The sequence below is a fragment of the Aspergillus lucknowensis genome, assembly GCF_044049455.1.
Source record: "Aspergillus lucknowensis strain CBS 449.75 chromosome Unknown BJX67scaffold_83, whole genome shotgun sequence".
NCBI lineage: Eukaryota > Fungi > Ascomycota > Eurotiomycetes > Eurotiales > Aspergillaceae > Aspergillus > Aspergillus lucknowensis.
The window spans coordinates 17,817-31,513 of record NW_027263627.1 but is presented as its reverse complement, the minus strand read 5'-3'; the positions used below and the strand labels follow the sequence as shown (position 1 = coordinate 31,513).

General features: G+C 57.9%; 7 protein-coding genes across 7 annotated transcripts; 5 read left to right on the top strand and 2 right to left on the bottom strand.

Annotated features, from left to right (window-relative positions):
• Positions 1 to 39: 39 nt before the first annotated feature.
• Positions 40 to 2,329, top strand: BJX67DRAFT_386269 (putative chromatin structure remodeling complex protein RSC3; the record flags this gene model as incomplete). The annotated part of the gene is made up of 4 exons (XM_071034033.1): positions 40 to 1,024; positions 1,073 to 1,493; positions 1,550 to 1,820; positions 1,871 to 2,329. The coding sequence occupies 4 exons, from the start codon at positions 40 to 42 to the stop codon at positions 2,327 to 2,329; spliced, it is 2,136 nt and encodes a 711-aa protein (XP_070880715.1).
• Positions 2,330 to 3,131: 802 nt separating this feature from the next.
• BJX67DRAFT_386268 (uncharacterized protein) lies at positions 3,132 to 4,295 on the top strand (the record flags this gene model as incomplete). Its single annotated transcript, XM_071034032.1, has 1 exon — positions 3,132 to 4,295. The coding sequence occupies one exon, from the start codon at positions 3,132 to 3,134 to the stop codon at positions 4,293 to 4,295; it is 1,164 nt and encodes a 387-aa protein (XP_070880714.1).
• A 97-nt stretch (positions 4,296 to 4,392) lies between these two features.
• On the bottom strand, positions 4,393 to 5,964 carry BJX67DRAFT_326540 (zinc metalloprotease). Its single transcript, XM_071027428.1, has 2 exons — positions 5,312 to 5,964; positions 4,393 to 5,255 (listed from the first exon to the last, which is right to left on the bottom strand). Exons 1-2 carry the CDS (start codon positions 5,755 to 5,757, stop codon positions 4,760 to 4,762), a joined length of 942 nt encoding a protein of 313 aa, XP_070880713.1. The 5' UTR covers positions 5,758 to 5,964; the 3' UTR covers positions 4,393 to 4,759.
• Positions 5,965 to 6,470: 506 nt separating this feature from the next.
• Positions 6,471 to 7,735, top strand: BJX67DRAFT_326491 (alpha/beta fold hydrolase). Its single transcript, XM_071027426.1, has one exon. The coding sequence runs from the start codon at positions 6,720 to 6,722 to the stop codon at positions 7,683 to 7,685; it is 966 nt and encodes a 321-aa protein (XP_070880712.1). The 5' UTR covers positions 6,471 to 6,719; the 3' UTR covers positions 7,686 to 7,735.
• On the bottom strand, positions 7,712 to 9,109 carry BJX67DRAFT_386265 (glycoside hydrolase 5 family protein; the record flags this gene model as incomplete). The annotated part of the gene is made up of 5 exons (XM_071034031.1): positions 7,712 to 7,775; positions 7,821 to 8,010; positions 8,060 to 8,525; positions 8,583 to 8,909; positions 8,957 to 9,109. 5 exons carry the CDS (start codon positions 9,107 to 9,109, stop codon positions 7,712 to 7,714), a joined length of 1,200 nt encoding a protein of 399 aa, XP_070880711.1.
• Positions 9,110 to 9,333: 224 nt separating this feature from the next.
• BJX67DRAFT_326512 (uncharacterized protein) lies at positions 9,334 to 10,487 on the top strand. The gene is made up of 2 exons (XM_071027427.1): positions 9,334 to 10,312; positions 10,365 to 10,487. The coding sequence occupies exon 1, from the start codon at positions 9,558 to 9,560 to the stop codon at positions 10,158 to 10,160; it is 603 nt and encodes a 200-aa protein (XP_070880710.1). The 5' UTR covers positions 9,334 to 9,557; the 3' UTR covers positions 10,161 to 10,312; positions 10,365 to 10,487.
• Positions 10,155 to 11,257, top strand: BJX67DRAFT_326487 (lytic polysaccharide monooxygenase auxiliary activity family 9 protein). The gene is made up of 3 exons (XM_071027425.1): positions 10,155 to 10,312; positions 10,365 to 10,715; positions 10,779 to 11,257. Exons 1-3 carry the CDS (start codon positions 10,255 to 10,257, stop codon positions 11,060 to 11,062), a joined length of 693 nt encoding a protein of 230 aa, XP_070880709.1. The 5' UTR covers positions 10,155 to 10,254; the 3' UTR covers positions 11,063 to 11,257.
• Positions 11,258 to 13,697: the final 2,440 nt, after the last annotated feature.

Here is a 13,697-nt window from a genome sequence, read left to right as displayed (position 1 = left end):
CACCTCATCGCTGAGAACGTCGCAGACTGCCGGCGAGCAATGGCAGCGCTGCGAAAGAACGGCCAGTTGCCGTCCTGCGAGCCGTGTCGCACGTCGAAGCTGCGATGCGACCACTCTGCGCCGATCTGCCAGCGGTGCATCGCCCGCCAGCGGCCAGACCAATGCGTCTACCACCCGTGCCCTCTTACAAAGCCACAGCAAAATCGACAGAGAAAGGAACAAGTCAGGACAAAAAGGAAGAGTACCGCTGCTGATTCTAACGAAACTGAGCCCGGAACGGATCTCTACGAGTGGGCAAGCAAGGCCCCGTCTACTCGCGGCTTCGGGCCGAAGCAGAGTCACAAGGAAGGCGATGGATCGTTCTCTCCGTCGGGATTTCTAGGCCCGACGAGCCAGTTGAGGGATTTCATGGAGCAGTTTAGGCATCATGGATCGCAGAGCGGTTCGCTTGGCGAGAATACTACTGATGCCGTTGACCCCAGAGACGTGGAGCTGGGGGCGCAGATTCTTTCGCTGCTGGAGCACATTCCTTTCTACACGGAGGTGCTTGAGCTGCGCTTCAAGCTTTTTGATGGCATCTTATTTGGTCCGCAGCTAGTGAGGGAAACGGTGCGACGGTTAAACATACTATACCGCGACGCCATCCGCGGCTCTAATGCAAACAGTAGACAGGCCCGTCTGTCAGAGTGGTCAAGGACTTTATTCCAGAATACCGCAGCAGCCATCGAGACGCATCCTGAAATGACGGTGTCTGAGTATATTTCGAGTATCGCCTCGAGATGGGACATGATCGGGTTCATTTTCGCCTTGGTCGGTAGGTCCTCGTACCAGATCAGCCGGAATGCAGCAGTGCTCGAGCGAGACGGGATGCCAGGCAAGCACAAGCACGGGTTCCGCAAGATTATAATGGCTGCCAGTGATATGTGTTTACAATTCACCCACAAACTGGGGGTCATCAGCGATCCCCTCGCCTGGGCGACGATCCAACACAATTCTTTCCTGAGTCATATGCACGGGTCTACTGGTAGGCATTCGTCTCTTTAAATCGACCCTTGCGGCTCACTCGTCGTAGACTACAGATCATGGCAATCGCTCGGGGAAATCGTTTCGCTCGTCTTCGCTCTCGGCCTCCACCAGGACCGAGTTGACGAGCGAGCCCCATTCTTCCTCTCTGAAATCCGGTGCAGGACCATGATCTCTGCATACTGCATTGACAAGGAGCTGTCAACCTTCCTCGGCCGACCCCCTCGGATATGTCGGCGATACTGCAATCTCCAGCCGCCGCTGGACCTTGGTTGGGAAGATTTGATTGCTGATGCCCCGGTTCGCGATGCCGCAGTGCAGCGACTCGGTCCTGACGGCTGGGATCCCCAGGACTATGCTGGAAATGAGTGTTCGCGGCCCAGGGTGGCTCTCCTTGCGAGTATACTCCGGGAGATGATCCTCGAGGTGTCACTGAGCTACGACATCGATGACCTGCAGGATATGGTGAAGTGTGATTCCCCGCCGTGGAGATCAACCTTTAAAGGGCCCCTCTAACACTTCACAGGAAGATCCGCATTGAGTCGAATCAGTTGCGGCTCGGACTTCCAGCGTACCTCCAGTGGCCACCAGAAAACAAGACTACGCACCTCTCTGCCGCCTCCTGGCACCTCGAGTTCCTCTACCAGGACCTGCTCCTCTCCCAGACCGTCGCCAAGCGAACCGGGCAAACTCCAGACTCGCTCATCGACACCTCCCGCGAGATCCTCGCCCTGCTCCTCGACATTGTCTCCCGACAGGCCCGCGCCGGTAACGTCAACTACCTCATCTGCTGCGATGTATGCCACCCCCCCGTCCAACCCAACGCGTTAAGCTAATGCTCTTGTAGCTATGCCACATCGGCCTCCCAGCCGCTGGGGTCCTCTCCAAGGAACTCCTCCGCCAACACGCCCAGCCCCAGGTGCCTGGGAGCACACCCTTCCCACGCTCCGAAGTAATCCAACACCTCAGCGTCTTCAGCGCACAGCTCGAGACCTTCTTCCCGGACCGAGAAGGCGAGTACGACACACTCATGAAGGGTCTCCAGTTCATCCGATTCGTGTTGGATACCGTCCTGTCCCCGTCGACGACTTCTACACTTCCGCAGCTGGATAAAGAGAGCGGGGACGATGTACATATACCACAGCGCGTTCCTTTACCGCTCCCATTACCCTTGCAGTCGCATGGTGCACAGTCCTCGGTTCCGGGGACTCAGGGGGTGGATGATGCGCAGGGCCTTGACTTTGGCGCGTTCTGGGAGGATTTCGAGTTTGACTGGGAGGGGGATAGGCGGGTGTTGTTTGGATAGAGCGGTGCAGGAGTTACGTAACCATATCTCTGATGTGTCTTTTAGACCTGTTAGAGTAGCTCCCTAAAAGGTGTCGGCCCGCAGCGGCATCCTGGAGAAATTATCGGGCCGATATTGCCTGTTTGCATGAACGCCAGTCGATAAAGAAGAAGCCGCACGGAATACGAGAGAGAAAGAGGTTGCTAAAGGGATGTAGAAGTCTAGAAGATACTGTGGAGATGCCAGCATTTCTTTATAAGGAACGACATCAATATGGGGTCCCTATCTGCGCTGGATTCTTACCATTTTCATCATCTTGATCATCTTCATATGACTGTTTTAGAGGTTCGAGAAGATCGTTCTGCTTTCCCCTTCAAATACTGGCCGTAGCCGACAAAAGGTACTGATGCCATCGACAAGTAGCAGCATGGAATACATTGAATACGGGCCTGTTGACCGGGATGACGGACCTTGTGCGACAGGGGGAGATTAGGGCTGGCGAGCTCGTCGAGACTTCCCGCGCATCGAGCGGATCGTCGTGCGGATCTGCAGCTCAACTTCCGTTTATTTGTCATGGCCAGAGCGCCAGCCGCAGCTAAGGACGCACTTTGCCCTCAACAGGAAGAGGTTCGGTGCCGCTCCCGAACGATGGGCCCCAAATTCAGATCGTCTCAAGATTTGTCACGCCCATCCCGTCCAGGCTTCATTGGATGCATGATTCAGGAGGCATGAGGGCTGGCAGGGTCGGCCGGCCTTGATAATTAGAAAATAATGACATCCCCCTCCATTCCATCCTCCCCCAACACCAACGATGTCGATGTCCATGTCAACAACGCCCACATCGCCGTGCTTCTCAACCAACCACCCACCGTCCATCTCAACCTCCGTCTCCTCCTTCTCCGACCGCCCCCCGCTGGTCCTCGTCACCGGCGGCACGGGCTTCCTCGCAAAATGGGTCATCGCCACCCTGTTGCGCGCAAACTACCGCGTCCGCACCACCATCCGCTCCTTCGCCCGCATCCCCGAACTCACATCCGCCCTCCTCGACGCCGGAATCCCACCGGCCCTCCTCCACCCCAAATCCGGCTCCCTTGACATCGTCACGGCGGACCTCTCCTCAAACGACGGCTGGGCCGCCGCCCTCCGCCACGTCGACTACGTCCACCACATCGCCTCCCCGTTCCCCATCCACGCGCCCCGCGACGACTACGACGTGATCATCCCCGCAGTCGAGGGGACAAAGCGCGTCCTCAAAGCCGCGCGCGACGCCCGCGTGAAACGCGTCGTGCTAACTAGCAGCGTCGCGGCCGTCGCATACGGCGCCGCGCATCAACACCGGGACTCGCGCTCCGCGCCCTTCACCGAGGAGAACTGGACGGATCTGTCGCGGTCGGGGATCGTCCCCGCGTATCATCGCGCCAAGACGCTGGCGGAGTGGGCGGCGTGGGTATTTGTTGAGCGGGACTGCGTCGGGAGCGGGATGGAGATGACCGTTGTGAATCCCGTGAATATCTATGGGCCTGTGCTGGGGCGGCGGGACGAGAATCCGACGCTGCGGGTGCTGAGGGAGTTGCTGGATGGGGGGGCGGGTTCGGGGATCCCGAAGGTGAGTGTGGGGGTTGTGGATGTGAGGGATTGTGTGGACTTGTTGATGCGTGCGATGACGGATCCGCGGGCGCGCGGGGAGCGGTTCCTGTGCGTGGGCGAGGGGAGTCTCTGGATGGCGGATATCGCGCGGATCCTGAGGCGGTATTTCGGGGAGAAGGCGAGGAAGGTGCCGACGAAGGTGCTGCCGGATGTGGTGGTGCGGGGGATGGCGATGTTCACGCCGGTTGCGAAGATGCTGCTGCCGGAGTTGGGGGCGGAGAGGGTGGTGAGTGCCAGGAAGGCGAGGGAGGTGCTGGGCTGGGAGTGGAAGTACACCAGCGAGGATGCGGTCATGGCCGCGGCGGAGAGCATCCTCCGCTTTCAAACGACTTACGACTGATGATTGCATATAGACTCAACGCATCTATCAAAAATTAGATCCCATATTCGCTCTACGTGCAAGACTGGACGACGTCGAGAGTGATCCCTGTCCAGACATGTGTCACCATCTCAGCATGTCAGGAACGACGTGTACAAGAGCTCCTCGGTAGTTCATGACACGGCGACGTCTATCAATGCCTCTTTGGTCCCAAGATGTTCCACCAGTCGATCAGAGCAAGTGCTCCAATGACGAGGGTTCCTCAGCTGGTTCCGTGGATCGGGAATTGGAGTCATTCAGGGGCGAATTCCCCCCCCCCAAAAGACCTGGTGATTTTCTCTATTTTCACAGACATCTGCATATATCGAACCAGACCAGACTCATTATACATGCTTCAACTGTACATCGCTTTGCTCGTCACCCACCGTCCCAAAACTCCGTTCATCTGCTCATCCATGCAAGTACCAATTAGATTAGTTGACCAATTACCACCCAGACCCAGGACGAGCAATACGTCCCACAGGCCTAAAAGGAAGACCAGAACCACCAGCCTGATACGCCTCACGCTCCTCAACCCACGAGTTCTGCATGCGCCGCACCTGTCCCGGGGTAAAGTGCGTCAGGCAGCGATCATCGGTGTAATCCATGAAGTTGTGGATGGGGTCCGTCCCGGGAACCGAGTACGCGTTCGAGGTCTCGTTCACGCCGCGGCAGGTATCGCGGACACGCGGGCATCCGAAGGCCGCGAAGGCCTCGGCCGGCGTGTCGCGGATATAGTCGCCGTGGCCGAAGCAGCCAGGGAGATCCGGGTCGTTGTTACCCGGCTGGAAGGTGTGGAAGAGGTTCAGCCAGTGGCCGACTTCGTGGACGGCCGTGATGCCCAGGTCGTAGGGGGCCTTGCCGTTGGGGAGGGTGTTGGGGTCGACGACGACGCCGTCGAGGGTGAACTCGCGGGGGGAGGAGAGGTCGTCGGGGAAGGTGCTGCGCTCGTTAGTATTTTCCAGGGATTCTGTTTATTTAAACGCTTGGAGACGCACGCAAAGCCGAGGATGCCACCGCCAATCGTGCCCAGGTACAGGTTCAGGGTAGTGTAGTTGCCCTGGCGCAGGGAGCTCTTGACCTCCCACTCGGTCTGGCTTTGGTAGCTGATCTGCTGCCAGTTGTTGTTGCGGGTGTAAGTGACGTCGACGAGGTCAAAGGAGAAGCCCGTATCGTAGTAGTTGTCGTTCAAGACATCGATCTGCTGCAGGATCTGCGACGGGAGAGACGTGGTGTTGACGCCCGTGCTGTTGGTCAGGATGACGTGCACATAGGTCTCGATGGTGGTGCTGAAGACATCGCGGGTGACAGCACCAGAATCCTCACGGTCCTCCTTCTCCAGGAAGTACCTGTGACGCGACTTGACATGCTCGCTGGGGGGCTGGGTGCCGCAGCGGGCGGAGACAAGGGCGCTGAGGCCAAGGAGGACGGGGAGGAAGCGCATGGTTGAGAGAAAATAATGAAGTTTTGCTGATTTTGACACAGATCAAGCGTGGACGGCACCCCTTTTAAATCCATCTCACGGACTTTCTTTCATAAGTTCGGCTCTGCGATGGTGATACGGGGCCTGCTGTAGATCAGGGCCGGAGAGGCTGTACGACGACGCTGATAGGAGCTGCAGCGCCATGACCCGCCGGCGATCGTACTGCCAAGCCCTCGTTCTGTGCCAGAAGGACATCGTGACGAGGAACTATTTATATCAGGGGCTGCCGGGCGTTCAATCAGCGGGCAGGCCTGGTGCTGTGCTGGCCCAGCTGCCCCGCCGGGAACTCGTATGAGGGCTAGCTCGACCTCTCGCGGCTTGGCAAGGCTTCTCCATTGCGCGACTTGTGCTGGCTGTGCTGGGTCGTCAACACAGCCGCGGAAGATGACTGGAAGCTCGGGACCCTCCTGATTCCGCTGTTGCATCGGCCTGCCTGTTGACGGGTCCCCCGGCTTCCTGCGCGTTGCGACAGAGAATCACGTTTGTGCAACAACACTGGAGGAAACGGCGCACTGATTGTCCGAAGGAACAAAGTCAATCTCTTGGGACAGAGGAATCCTCAACAAGAGGTCTGTTGTGTCATCGTCGGCGAAGTTGAGGCTCATCTCGCTCCTCCAGGATTTGGGGGCCGTCCAGTCCATCACACTGTCCAACGATCAACTCGAACTGGAGTTGAGAGACGCACAACACGAGAGCCTCGCATTACGAAACCCTCTCTTCCCCGACACGAGCTGATGACGCCGTCGAGCTCAAAGTCAAACCAAGCGCATCCACTCTCCATCTCACGTTTCCACTTTCATCCCGTTGCAGCGTCGCACAACCGAGAGCACCAACACCGACACCAACCCAGCCAACACAACCAACACACCGAGCAAGGCGGAGAAATCCTCTTCCCGTAACTCCGCTGGGCTTCATCGACTCTCATGGAACCACGGTCAGCCTCAGCCGGCCAAATGCTCTCAATTGGCACACACAGCCTCTCCCTCTCGCTCTCGGGCCCCGTCCGCTCCCCTCCCGAGCCCATTGTCGTCATCATCCCCGGCGCAGGCGATGTCGCCGCATCCTACGTCGCGCTCGAGCGCCTCCTCCGCCTCTTCACACAGACGCTCCTCTACGACCGCACAGGGCTGGGTCGGAGCGAGCGCCGCCCTGCCGCCGACCCAGCACAATCAAGCGCAGTAACAGCGGCGGAAGAACTGCATGCCCTCCTCGCCGCTGCGAATATCACTCCTCCCTTTCTTCTCGTCGGACACTCGTACGGCGGCATCGTCGCCCGCGAGTTCCTACACCTCTACCCAGACCTCGTGGCCGGGATGGTCCTCTGCGACGCGGCGACAGAGCGCTCGAGTGACCTTCTTACCTTTCCGGATCCCAATATCGTTGCCGTGACGGGCGACCTGAATTACGCGAGGGTGACGGGGCTCCGCGAGGAGACGGTGCTCTCGGATGAGGAATGGCGCGTGCGCGCGAGGGAGATATACGCCAGTGTAGTGACTGCGCAGGCTGAGGCCGCGAGCTTTGTAGAGGTCTGTCAGACGCTCAAGGCAAAGAAACAGTATGAGAATCGGGCGCTGGGACAGCGGCCGCTGAGTGTTATCCGCGCGAACGGGGTGCGCGATTATGAGCGGATCTACGAGAAGGGGATTGAGGCGGGGAATGGGTCGGTGGAGCAGAGACGGGCGTTTCGGGAGTTGTTGGATCGGTGGGAGGGGATTGATAGGGAGTTGCAGGAGGAGCAGTTGCTCCTCTCGACTACGACGAGGCTTGTCCGGCTTGAGGACTGTGGGCATAATGTGCATCTTGTGCGGCCGGATGTGCTGGCGGAGGAGATTCGGTGGGTGAGGGACAGGATTGCTGACCCTTTATCCAGGTCCTCTGGGCTTCTATAATGATATACATGAAGGTGGTATCGAGGCTAATGCCGGTTGAGCTTGTTCACCTCTTTCGCGTGCTTGAAGACGAGCTCCTTCGCTTCGGCACTGCAAGGGTTAGCACGTGTCGACGCATCTGTCGGAATCACATACTCGTCGAGGAAGATGGTAAATCCGTCGTCGTGGTTCCGGCCGTACGAATACCCCGAGTATCCATACTGCCAGAACAGATCCGGCATCTTCTCCTCCAGACTGATGTGCTGCCAGCCACCGACAGCCTCGAGACGTGTGATATTCGACACCGTCCCGAGATTCTCCAACCGTGCCTCGGGGGTTAGCCAGCCTACCTGCGTTAGAACAGCGCCTAATACAGAGACAGACAGCGTACGCACCGTACTCCTCATGCACAACCGGCTTCCCAACCTCCCGCGCCACAGCCGCATGGTCCACAATCCACTGATCCGTCCACGCCACCGTCTTCGTCCACCAGTCCGGGTACGAGTGGAAAACGCCAAAGTCGATATTGCTCAGCCCCAGCTCGACCTCGAAGTCCCCGCCGTCCGAGCCGTTGTACGCCCAGTCGTCGGACTCGTAGTTGAACCCGCCCTCTCCGCCCCAGGTCACCAGGTGGTCGGGGTCCAGGCTCTTGACGAATGTGCTCATCTCGTCGATCCACGAGGTCAGCAGCTCCGGGGTGCACCCGTCGGTGCTGCGCGGGAGATTGCGCACGTCGTCGGCGCCGCAGCGAGGCTCGTTGCCGAGTTCCCAGGCGAAGATAACCGGTGAGTCGCGGTAGCGCGTAACCATCTCCTCGACGTAGCGCTTGTAGGCGTCTTTGATCTGGGGGAGGCGGTAGAACTGCAGGTGTCAGCTTCTCTCCATGGTAGCAATGTCGAGAGAATATCAGCGGCATACGTCGTCATGGTACTGCCCACCGAGGTTGACCGTATACACATCCATCCCGCCGTAGTCAGCCCAGTTGTTCGTCAGCGCGACAATCAGCTTGATTCCCGTGTTCTCGGCGGCGTTGACGACCTTGTCGAAGGGTTCGAGGTCGATCACGGACGTGCCGTTCGCCCACCACTGGAACACAATCTCTGTTGTCCCCGCTCCCTCGCCGCCGTAGTCGGGGAGTCCGCCCTCGATGGTGGTGACGTTCTTGTCGTTGAAGCCCCAGGTGCGAAAGACGTTCAGGCCGGCTTTCTTTGCAGCCGCGAGGCCCAGCTCGACGTCCGTTTGGTTCTACGCGGTCAGGGTGCACTCTTTAGCGGCCAAGGTAGAGGACGAACGTTGTTAAATGGGAAGTAATACGCATTACTCCCAGCGAAGTAGAAATCCCTCCCATCCAGCTGAAATTTGGTCCCGTTGGTCGTGACGAAGCCTTCCCGAGCTGTTGCGCCGCCAGCCAGCAGGGCCAACGAGAGGAAGCTTGTGAGCAGCATTTTCAGCGTGTTCTCTTCAACGGAGACCGCAACATGGCCGCAGTTTCATGGCCAATTGAGTTTTTAAGGCCATTGCTCGGCCTCGCTGCAGGAGAAATTACCATCCATTCTCCGGACGCAATCCCGCCTTGGCCTTTTTATCTGAAGAATTTCTCCGCCGGTCGTCGTGTGGAGGCCCGACGGTCAATACGAAGCTCCCGACGCGTATGAAGGCATTGTGCAACCTCTCTCGTGAAGAACAGGAGAGCTCAGGGGTATTTAAAGAGACTCGTGATTGAGACTGCAAGACAGGTTCTGCCCTTTAGCCGGAGAATTCCTCGAGGTTTCCCTCTGTGCTCTTCGGAAATCTTCAGCGTCATCCCGCCATCGCCAGGGGTATTTAACCTGGAGCACGCTAGGACGCTTTGAGTGCGGAGACAGTCCGGGGAGACTTGGCTTCTGGGCAGAAATGAGATTCTGGGGTGCACAATGTTGCATCACTCCTCGACGGTGTGTCGTGCCGTCAATTCGATCCGGAGTCTGTTTGATCGGCACTTGGGGCAGTCCAGCGAAGGATGAATCTTGGAACGAAGCATCACACATTCGATGCAGGTCCAGTTCATCCGCAGTCGGCAGAACACCCCCGCGCGATATTCAGACTCCGTTGCGTTTCATCCAGGTCTCGATCCACGTCGGACCGCTCAATGTCGTCAGGCACGCTGCCCACCAACTCGACCAGTTTAGGCTAAACGTGAAGCCTCTGCGAGAGACTGAGTGTCCCTTCAGAGGAGGGGGGATGAACATTCGATGCAGAAAACGGGGTCTCTTGGTCATCTGCCGTATCCGGCATCGTCCTCCCCGCCACGGAGTCTCCCCGGATCGTCAAGCCACATCCAATCGACCACCAGAGCGATACGGCCAAAGATGCTGGAGGGTGTCGGGAGATGGAAGACCCTTGTCATCTAGCCTGGACATCTCCCGAGTCTCCGTCTTGAACCGGACTGTGCTCCACAGCACACGGCCTTGGAGATGGCGCCTAAATGTCAAGGGAGACAGGGGGAGGGAGGGTTGAGCGTTTCAGATGAAGATAAAAGAGGCACCGGGCCTTCCCTTGGAAACCCATTTCTCTTGGCAGTCCAGCAAGCTCAGCACTGCGTTCGACCAACATGAAGACCTCTGTGCTTCTCTCTTCGGCCTCCCTGGCCGCTACGGCCTCGGCTCACTGTACGCCTTCACAGTCATGATGATAGATAGAAGCACCTGCTAACGCGTCCAGACGTCTTCCCCGCCCTAATTGCAGGCGGCACGCCCACGAACGACTGGCAGTACGTCCGCCAATGGACGGGATACTACAGCAACGGCCCCGTCACGGACGTCACCAGCGTCGACATCCGCTGTAACGTGGACGGCACCAACGGCGGGAACACCGAGACCCTCGAAGTCAAGGCCGGCGACACCGTCGGCTTCACCGTCGCGCCCAACATCTACCACCCGGGCCCCCTCCTGGCATACATGGCCAAGGCACCGAACTCCGCTGCGGAATTTGACGGCGACGGTGAAGTGTGGTTCAAGATCTACGAGGATGGGCCGGAATTCGGCGACCAGGCCTTGACCTGGCCGAGTGACAGTACGCCCCTTCCCCCCGCTCTGTCTCTCTCTTTCTGTTATGCTATATGCTAACGCCGTGTAGCCCTCTCCCAGGTGGAGTTCACGATCCCCGCCTCCCTGCCGGATGGAGACTACCTGTACCGCGTCGAGCACATCGGCCTCCACAGCGCCAGCGCAGCGGGTGGTGCGCAGTTCTACATCTCCTGCGGCCAGATCACCGTTACTGGTGGTGGCAGCGGCACCCCTGGGCCCCTTGTTGCCTTCCCCGGTGCTTACTCGGCCGAGGACCCTGGTCTGATGATCAACATCTACTACCCCGTGCCCACGGAGTACACTCCTCCCGGACCTGCTGTCTGGAGTGGTTAGTGAGCTCGGGCGGGAAGGACACCAGACACTTCTGGTGGATGAGACCCGGCTGCGAGGGTAAATTGATGTGCTGACGGATGCTGTGCATTCTGTGGCTTCTTGGCTTGATGTATATACGGTCCTTTAGATATGATGTCTGCCTCCTTGATGCAGGTAGGAGATGAATTGATGACCTGTTGCATGGGATTTAAGTATGTTCCTGAGTAGAAGAATGATCGATATGACTTCGTGGGTTGAGAGGTGAGTGACAACGGCAGTTTTAGGGTTTACTCCCAGGTACTTCGACTTCGTCTGACAGCCCGGATTTGGTGTCGTTGCTGCCATCACTTAACAAGGCCTAGCATGGAGTGCCAACAACATTGTGAATCCAGACTTCCGAACGTAATTTGACGACATCGTCATCTTCCTATGCCTCCAGGAAGAGCGTGATAAGCCTGGGGACAACCCAACCCAGAATCGGAGACGAATGGCGACTGTTTCGGATCGAATCGGAGCTTCCCACACCGAGAGAGGTTGCCCGGGCTGCACTTTCTCTTCTTTCCTTTTTCGTTCCTTTCCCAGCAGCGTCGGAGGCAGACGTGGTGGGTCTTATCTCAGAAATGTATCTTAGTTCACAAGAACACCTTACACGAGTGAGAGTTAAAACCATTCTACATTCGGAGAATCTCTCTCTCTCTCTCTCTCTCTCTCTCTCCCTCTTGACCTTGCCTCGTTTGACCGTCCAACTTCTTCCTCGATTCTCACATCAGAGAGTTTCAGTCCCTTGGAGAGGCAGAGCCGTTCCACTGCCCCGCGGTTAGTCATTGGGAGGCCCAGCCGGAAGGAATTCCGACCACTCAGCCTCATCTAACGTCATAGCTCCAAGCTATCCCAGGCGTTCGTTGATATTTCTTCCTCCTCCATCGCTCGCAGCAACGTGAATCCTCCCTATTACAACTAAATTTGCAGCGATGGCGTCCAACTCAGAGTACTCGCAGACCCTCCAGCACATTACCGACGCAAAGCTCGAGGAGCTATCCAATAAGCGCAGCATCTTCCTCCAGCGCAAGACGGCTGCCTTGGACGCAGCACAGTCCGTCCACTCTCCGATCGACAAGGTCCGCGCGCTCTCCGAGGGGGTCAAGACCTGCTTCAACATCCACGTCAAGGACGGTCGCGTCGTTGCGAGCTCTGCTGGGAACCGCGAACTAGAGATCGCCCTGGCAAATCTAGATCGCTTCCTCAAGCAGGCACAGTATGATCCTGCCATCTCTCCGGCTACCGTGGAGCGGTGGCACCGGTCGCTTCTGGGCTATCTCGACGTCCAGGCTCTCAAGTATGAGTACGCGACGCTGTTCGCCCAGCTCACCATGGAGTGGCTGTCCACAAAAAAGGAGCAGAGTCCCGGTGCGCAGGTGCATGCGCGTGCGTCTGCGCAAGACGACTTTGAGAGGCTGGCCAGCGCCCGGAAATTAGAGTCGAGGAAGGAATGGGAGGATTTCGCTTTTACGCCTGTTGACCGCGACGTCGAGACCATCAAGGAGTTTCTCAGGGACCTCTTCACAGGATCTGAGGACTCCGGCCATCCGAAAGCCGTGTCCAAAGCGTTGACGGCCCTCCGGGAAAATGTTGCGACTTTCGAAATGTCGCTGGCCCGACAGCCCTTCCACGTGGCGTCACTGAACTGGGTGATCTCCGGCCTTCTTGACTCCGACCTGGTGACGAACAAGCAGCGTGCTGCCTTGAGAGATTTCCGAAATGACCACACAGTGCTCACCGAGCTGACTGACGTCCTGAATATGCGACTGGCAGCCCTAGACGCATGGTCTTGGGGCTCCGCGGTATCTGTAGAGCAGCGCCGGCAGCTAAACGGATCCTACCAAGTGCATATGAACGAAGATCTCATCCAGGCGATATTCCTCCAGTACATCGGTGCCAAGTGGTCCGTGTTCTTCAAGGGGGCCCTGCAGCATTTCAGAGGGACTAGGAACGTCTGGAAATCTCTCCGGTCCACTGTGCCTGCTATAGATAGGAGGCGTCGTGACTTCTTCCTAGATCAGCGTGGAGACAAGCCCAGCCTCCAGGCGACGAAAGAGTCAATCCATTGCAAAGCATACTTTGTGTCTCAACTTCTCAACAGCGAGCACCACGAGAGGCGGCAAGAGGAAGGAGAACAAGAGGCCGTTATGGCGAAAGAGGCCGTTATGACGAATCGCGCCAGGATGAGGCCATTTGCTGCTGCTGCACGATTCATGAAACAGCCGTCGATAAGCTCTGGAGAGGAGTCCGACGAGGAAATGGGATTCGGTCTTTTCGATGGCGGCGACGATGACTACGACGCAGATCAGTCCTATGATGACCACTGGGCCCAGAGCGTCAAGAACCCTGCCAACCAGATGCAAGCGAAGCAGAACCTCTTGCTTCTTCTGAGCGCAGATACTATCATCAACAAGCGGCTGCACGGCGAGGTGACTTGCTTCCGGGCCCAGTATGAGTCCCTGTACCCGAGCCTGCCGCATCCAACTATCCTCGCAGTCCTCAGCTTCCTCGGTGTATCGGACAAGTGGCTCAGCTTCTTTGAGCGGTTCCTAACAGCCCCGCTGAGGTTTGTCGACGACCCAGACGCTGAGGCGCGCAGGCGTCGCCGTGGTACGCC

Excerpts from the sequence above, each read along its gene's own strand:
- BJX67DRAFT_326487 (XM_071027425.1), top strand. The coding sequence starts at position 10,255 with ATGAAGACCTCTGTGCTTCTCTCTTCGGCCTCCCTGGCCGCTACGGCC. Across the intron at positions 10,313-10,364 it reads CGCTACGGCCTCGGCTCACT|ACGTCTTCCCCGCCCTAATT; the intron begins GTACGCCTTCAC and ends TAACGCGTCCAG. Across the intron at positions 10,716-10,778 it reads CTTGACCTGGCCGAGTGACA|CCCTCTCCCAGGTGGAGTTC; the intron begins GTACGCCCCTTC and ends AACGCCGTGTAG.
- BJX67DRAFT_326540 (XM_071027428.1), bottom strand. The coding sequence starts at position 5,757 with ATGCGCTTCCTCCCCGTCCTCCTTGGCCTCAGCGCCCTTGTCTCCGCC. Across the intron at positions 5,256-5,311 it reads GGTGGCATCCTCGGCTTTGC|CACCTTCCCCGACGACCTCT; the intron begins GTGCGTCTCCAA and ends TAACGAGCGCAG.
- BJX67DRAFT_326512 (XM_071027427.1), top strand. The coding sequence starts at position 9,558 with ATGAGATTCTGGGGTGCACAATGTTGCATCACTCCTCGACGGTGTGTC.
- BJX67DRAFT_326491 (XM_071027426.1), top strand. The coding sequence starts at position 6,720 with ATGGAACCACGGTCAGCCTCAGCCGGCCAAATGCTCTCAATTGGCACA.